Source organism: Fukomys damarensis, unplaced genomic scaffold (genome assembly GCF_012274545.1).
Source record: "Fukomys damarensis isolate Sample0158 unplaced genomic scaffold, DMR_v1.0_HiC HiC_scaffold_16, whole genome shotgun sequence".
Classification (NCBI taxonomy): domain Eukaryota; kingdom Metazoa; phylum Chordata; class Mammalia; order Rodentia; family Bathyergidae; genus Fukomys; species Fukomys damarensis.
The window spans coordinates 27,554,161-27,561,579 of record NW_022900928.1 but is presented as its reverse complement, the minus strand read 5'-3'; the positions used below and the strand labels follow the sequence as shown (position 1 = coordinate 27,561,579).

Below are 7,419 nucleotides of genomic sequence, written 5' to 3'. Positions count from 1 at the left end.
TATCTTTTTTGCTGTATATGTATGTATGTACCTATGATAAAGTCTAATTTACAAATTAGGCAGATTAATAATAATAACTAAAAATAAAATTGTATTATTATAATAATATACTATAATAAAATTGCCAGCATCACTACTCTTGTGATTTGGGGCCATTTTTTTTTCCCCTGGTAATGGAAATCAAACTCAGGACCTTGGGCCAGGGATTTATCTCAGCGGTTCCGCCACCTGCCTTGCAAGCTCAAGGACCTGAGTTCAATCCCCGGTACAAAAAAAAAAAAAAAACTCAGGATCTTGTGCTTGCAAAGCAGTTGCAGTACCACTGAGCTAAATAAATCCCTGGCCTTTGGGGCTATTATTAAGTAAGAGTTACTTAAACATAGGCATTGTGATACCATGACTTTAGAACTGATAACTGAAATAGCTACTATGGTACGTGGCAAACAGGCTAGTGGTGAGCCCAGCATGAATAACAATGGACAAAGGGATGATTCATATCCAGGATGGGACATAGCAGGACAGTGTAAGATTTCTCATGCTACTCTAAACAGCACACAGTTTAAAATTTATGAATTGTTTATTCTGGAATTTTCTGTCTAATATTTTTGACTGAAATTGTACGTGAAACCACAGATAATGGAAATACTGTACATGTATCATATATAGAACCTGGGCAATTTATCTTCTCTGCCTCAATTTTTCATCTACAAAATGAAATACTACATGTCTCAAAGGAGTGTTGAGAGGATTAAGTAAATTAATACTTGTAAAATACTTAGGATACTACCTGCCACGTGGTAAGGGTTCAATAAATGTTACCTGCTATTGTTGTTACTTATCAGAAAATTTAATCTCACCTTTTGCATTAACCTGCTGTATGATCTGGGTGAGTCATGGAAGTTTCTGTTTTTTTTTTTTTCTTTTTTACCATTCTTCATAAATATATAAGCTTGAAGTAGATAATCACAAGTATCACTATGACTTTTAAAGGTTTAGCTGGTATTGAAATGTTTCTTAGTTAAGAATGACATTGAGGGCTGGTAATTTAGCTCAGTGGTGCCACTGCCTGCCTCGCAAGCGCAAGGCCCTAAATTTAATCCCTGGTACCAAAAAAAAAAGGGAAAAGAAAAGAGTGACATTGAAACTCTTACACACAATAAGAATCAGTAAGTTATCTGGATATATAAATAAATTATAGGTGCTACTAACCTTATTAGATAGAAATACCAATTAGAATAATTTACATGGATTATATATGGGATTATATACATGGGATTATACATGGAATTATAATGACTTCCCAAAAAAAGATCAATCTGGAATAGAAATTTCATGTATTCGGGGATCAAACTCAGGTCCTTATGCTTGCGAGGCAGGCAGCAGCACCACTGAAATAAATCCCCAGTCCTTCAGTCTGATCTTATTTCCATGGCCTTAATGCTGGATACCCCAAAGTCCGAGGGAACTCTGGTTCCAAACCCAGGAGTACCACATACGGCATCTGTGGGGTATGGACATCCTCAGGAGAAATCCAGATAAAACTTAGAATAGTTATGTGAAGGAAACCAATGGGAGGAAGTGATGCTTTCTAAATGACAGGTTATGAACAGGGCACAGCACACACCGTGGTGTGGCTGTCAGGGGTGTGGCCTCCAAAGAAAGTGGACACAGCACCTCAGCCATCTAGGACATCTAGAAGTGCTTAGTCCCTGGGCCCAGATGATGGCTTCATGGGCAAGTTACAAATTAGAGGTCACTTCTCTGTGATGTCATAAGACCCCCTGCCTGAGGTCACAGGCAGGATGTAAGTCACTCCGCAAGTCACAGAAGTAGGGTTGGAGAAAGCCTGCATAGAGTTTGTAGCAACCGCAACTGCTCAGCCTGTCCTCTCACTACAGCCCAGTGGAGGCTTGGGAGCCACGTGGGACAGTATGCAACACTGTTCACTCTTAACTACAGGAGGACAAAAGGGATCGTATACATTGCAGATTTTATACATAAATATATTTTGTTTGTAACGAGCCATTCTCAATAAACATTCTCACTGCATAGTAGTGGCAGTCCTTGGCAAAAAAAAGAAATTTCATGTATTGATATAAGGTTAGCATCTAAAACAATATAATAGAAACTCAACAGACAACTATTATTAACTGAATATTAGCAGGGAATTCTCAAACTTATAAAGGCAGATATGTAAGCCATTAACTTCTAGTTAAGTCCTATGATAGAAGAGAACATATTGCATATTGCAAATATTTCTACTGGATTTCAGGGTTTTTTTTCTATTTTGGCTCCCTTCAGCTCTATTAGAACAAGGCAATAAACTGCGTAATGCTATGGTGATTTCTGCGATGAAATCAAGCCCAGATACTAGCATGTTGTTGGACAAAGTTCATCCTGTGAAGGAAGATTCTCTTACATCATCAACACAGTAAGTTACAAAATAGACTTGAATCCCAACAGTTCATCTCTTAATAGTTATTAATGTGTGTTTTCTATCAAGTTACAAGCTGCATATTCTTAGAAATGTTTAGCAAATCTTAAACATGGTAGGAAAGAAGCCTAAACTAGAAGTTTAAGATACTCAGAATCTAGTCCTAACATCGATACTTGCTAAATATGCATATAAGTTAATTCTTTGCTCTCTCTTAATTAGAATGCATGTATATAAGATGGGGGACATTTTTTCCCTGCTTTACTGAAATAAAATGTGATTCTGTTGTAGGAAAGAGACTTGCAGAGTGTCAGCTTTTACACAGTTAAGACAGTTAAGTCTAAAGTATGTTAAATTTTCTCAGACCAACACCATCTTTTTTTTTTTTGTCCCTGGGATCGAACCCAGGTCTTTGTGCTTGCAAGGCAGGCGGCAGCGGCACTGAGCTAAATCCCCAGCCCTAACCATCTACTTTTTCTTAGCTCAGTTAATTATGACTTAGATTTTTCCCATCTGTTAGCCACTCAATGAAAAAATGTTTTTCTACGTCCTAGAATCAGAGCTTTGTCTACTAGGAATCAACTTAAAGATCACATTGAAGATCATGTCCTCTCTCCAACTGAGCATACATTTGGGAATCATGACGCAAAAACTGATACTAGAGCTATACAGCTGCTATTAGGCAGGTAAGTGCTTGTGTGTGTGTGTGTGTGGCTAGGAATCAGAGTGGTCCTTGCATATGCTAGACATATGCTGAGCTATACCCCCAGTTCCAGATAAGTAGTCTTAACTAGCTTTCTTCCTTTTTAATTCTTTCTCCAGTTCGTTGAGTACAATATGAGATTCATCTTCTTAGAGCAAAATTTCCTTAGACTAACTGTTCCTTAAACTACTACTCATTACATAAAAAGCCAATCTTTATCCTTTTTTATAGTCTTCCCTTACAGAAATGTCTGCAGTCAATTTTCCCTTCTTTTCTCCCAACCCTTTTTCCCACTACCACTGTTAGCATAGGGTGATGAAAATAGCATGAATTTCAAACACACTCAAGTTGAAATTTGAGGTCTGTTGCTTATTAGTGGTATGACTTTTAAGCAGTTATCACAACTTCAGAGACACCAATAAAATTAGAATTATTTATAACCTTGCAAAATTGTTATGAGAATTAGAAATGATGCACATAAAGCAGCCAATACTGTTCTTAACACATAGGTTTGTTTGTTTGTTTTGTACTGGGGATTAAACTCAGGACCTTGCACTTACCAGGCAGGTGCTGTGCCTGAGCTACATCCCAGCCCAATAATTTGTTAGTAACTATTATTGTTAATATTATTACTAATATGTCCTTTCAGACCAGCCTCAATTTATTGTCTCTCAGGTAAGATTCCATACCTGTCCTAGGAAGGTAGTAGGGCATAGGGTTAAAATCAATATGTGCTGAGTTATTGGGGTTTGAGAAAAACATGTTTTTCAGAAACTAAGCTTAGTTTAATTTGGTTTAAGTTTAGAAAGTGGCAAGACTACATAATCTTTTGGTATTTGTTGTAATTACTTCCTTGTCACTGAGACACAATATCTGACACCACAAGTTAAAGGATAAAAGGCTTATTTTCGCTCACATTTTGTAGAGGTTTCAGTCGATGGCTGGCGCCATGACAGGGAGACATGGCAGAGGAGAAACAGGACGGAAACAGCAGCAGCTGTTTATATTCCCTTTATATTCCATCCAGGTTACACCACACCCAGGGTAGGCCTTTCCATTATCCATACCCAGCACTGTATGAAACAAATTAGTGGACTAGTCCAGTACCACATGCCCTTAGTCCCAGTATCACACACAGTAAACCCACCCACCTCTGAGAAGCCCCATCTATGAGTAATAAAGTTTAGGAGAACATCTAGATACAAGTCATAATAACATTTGAATGGCAGGATAGGTCGAGTGAGTAGAAGTATAATGGCAAAGAAGAGTCAAAGCCAGACCTTGAAGGACTTTGAATGTTTATGAGTCTGAACTTCCTATTAGAAATTAGGTAGACTCAATATTTTGAGAAGAATAGCAAGATCAGCCTGGCAACATAAGGAAAATCAACTGGATAGGAGCAATGGCAAAGCATGTGAGTTTTTTTCTCCCTAGTGGAGATGGAGAGATAAGAAATTAAAGGCTAAAATGATATGATTTTATGACTTATTAGCTACAGAAAAGGACAAGAAATTAACAACAAAACAAAACAAAAAAAACCTTAGGGTTTTTGCTCTAGTGATGGGGTGGATCATAATTTTAGAAATAGAAATCTTCAAACATGTGTAGGGCAAGACTTTGAAGATAAGTTCAGATTTGAACCTGTAAATATGTTAAACTTGAGTTGCCTATGAACATTCAAATGTTGTTTAGTAGACAGTAAATATTAATGCACGGGCCGGGATGTAGCTCAGTAACTCTGCCTGCCTGGCAGTCACGAGGTCCTGAGTTCATTCCCCAGTACAGAAAAATAAAAATTAATGCATATGAAGTACATAAAAATACTCAACATCTTTATGTAGAGCAGAGGGCCGGGGATTTAGCCCATAGGTTCCACTGCCTGCTTCACAGGCGCAAGGACCCAAGTTCAATCCCCTCAATCCCCGGTACCAAAAACAAAAAACAAAAAAAAAAGTATGTAGACCAGAAGTTCAAGATAAAAGAATGGCCTAAAGATAAAAATTGGGTATTTGTTTGCTACACTGTAGTAATTGAAACCTTAAGAGTAAACGATCACCCAGGTACCAAAAACAAACAAACAAACAAAAAAGTATGTAGAGCAGAAGCTCAAGATAAAAGAATGGCCTAAAGATGAAAATTGGGTATTTGTTTGCTACACTGTAGTAATTGAAACCTTAAGAGTAAACAATCATTTCATAATAGAATGAACATAAGGATAAAGTACATGTATGTTCTATACCTACTCCTTTTTAAACCTTAATAGGATAATAGTAAAGCAAGAAAAAAGCTATAAAATCGCAAGAGGTTAAAGAAGAGTTGATAGCAAATGAAAGATGTTAATAAAATTTTGGAAGTTAATAAATTAGTTGGATAAGTATAAGTGACTTAGCAAAACAGAAAATAATGCATCAAGCCAGAATACCCTGAGCTGTACCAGTCACCAGTGGAAAAACCTTATGTAAGTTTTAACCGTTTTCTAATTGCAGTTGCTTCATCTGTAAAATAGATACAGATGAAACATACTTTTACAATATATGACATGAGTTCAATGAGTTACTTCCTGTGAACTTCTTAGGCTACTACTTGGCACAGGGAAACTTGTAAATAACTTGGGTATTCTTATCATAATACAACCCCAGAGCTGAGAGACTATCCTTCCTCTGCCTGGTGAAAGACTAGATAGATGTTTATTCTCTGTAGAGCTAGGACTAACAGGTCTCTAGATTCAACAATGTCAAACATAACTGAGGGTAGACGTGAACACCACACTGAAGGAAAGGAGAGTACATTAAAGTCTGCATATGGAATAATGAATACCTTTTCAGCCCTGAACCCTCTTTCCTTCTTGATTCCCAGCACACTTGACAGCCATATTACCTCCCAATAGGAGATCAGACTCTGCTTGGAAACAGTCTGGATTAAGAGAAAAGAAATAGAGATACCAACAATTGTAGCTTTCCCAACAAAATGCTCTAGTTCTTCTCAATTACTTTACAATGAAGCCCACCAGTCAACAAGTTCCCTCTGACTCCCAGTCTGCATATATGGCTGCCAGACAGCATTTCAGAGCCTAATTTTTAATATGACTTCATAGCCAAGATTTATACACGTTTGGGGAATGCTTCCAACATGTAGACGTAGAACATTTGGTAGACGAAGATAAGAGAAAATCCAAGAAAGTTTACCACAGAGAATGGATTTGGGGAACAGAAAAGAAAAAGATAAAATTGAGGTTATTTTCAGGAGATTCAACACTGAAATAATTGAAGTTCCAGAAAGAAAAGATGATAAGGGAAAAAAAAGTAAATTCCCTTGTACTGAAGCTTATTTACTTCCACATATGTGTGTGTTTGTGTATGTATATATGTACGCATATATGTGTATGTACACACATATATGTATATGTATGGGGCAAAAAATATATATCTACACACTTCAAGAAAAGAAAAGCTTGTATAAGTAGGAAATTATTGAGACACTTTGATATTAATACAAGTTACCAGCTGGGCGTCGTGGCGCATGCCTGTAATCCTGGCACTCGGGAGGCTGATTCAGGAGGATCGCTGTGAGTTCAAGACCTGCCTGGGGTACATAGTGAGTTCCAGGTCAGTCTCAACTACACAGTGAGACCTTGTCTCAATTTTTTTTTTTAAAGTTACCTTTGGCACTCAAAGTGGTGGCCATTAGCTTCCAGACATTTATTAGTACAATAAACTGCTGCTTAGACCTTGGTCGTTGAGATTGCTGCACATACATTTTCAATTTCTTCTCTAAGGGCTGGCATTGTAGTGGTTTTTCTGTGATATACATTATCCCCTAGGGTCCCCCATACAAGGGTAACACCATCTGTTGAAACAATATTATACTATTTTTCTTTCCCTGAAGTGTGTATACATTCCTTTGGCAGACTCTGTAGATGTTTGAACCAAGATCCTCCTCTCCCTCTCTACTAACCAAGAAGCCATGAGAACTGTATTCCAGATGGGGGCAGCCAAAAACTTAGAGTTTTACCCTCTTCATCACCCAGTGAGTAGGCCATCTTCCCAGGAGAAGGACATAGCAGGGAAGAATGAAAGAGACTCAAATTACTAGAATTAGAAATTAAAGAGGGAATATTAATACCAATTTTATAGAAATAAAACAATGGAAAGGAATTTATTGAAAATAAAACATTGAAAAGGAATCCTAAATTGTATAACAGTGACGGAGATGGTTTAGATGAAATACACAGAGGCCAGAATGAGTTCAATCCCCAGTACCAAAAAAAAAAAAAAAAAAAAAA

At 37.3% G+C, this 7,419-nt stretch overlaps 1 protein-coding gene across 6 annotated transcripts in view; it reads left to right on the top strand.

Moving 5' to 3' along the window:
• C2cd3 (C2 domain containing 3 centriole elongation regulator) overlaps positions 1–7,419 on the top strand; it is a 130,152-nt gene that overhangs the window by 34,974 nt on the left and 87,759 nt on the right. For 5 of the 6 annotated variants that reach the window (XM_010603279.3, XM_010603274.3, XM_010603280.3 and 2 more), the window contains exons 6-7: positions 2,302–2,431; positions 2,989–3,120. In XM_010603279.3, the coding sequence (XP_010601581.1) occupies positions 2,302–2,431; positions 2,989–3,120 (262 nt within the window). Of the gene's footprint in view, positions 1–336; positions 524–2,301; positions 2,432–2,988; positions 3,121–7,419 lie in introns of those variants that run through there. The other variant, XM_010603278.3, reaches the window with a different exon arrangement.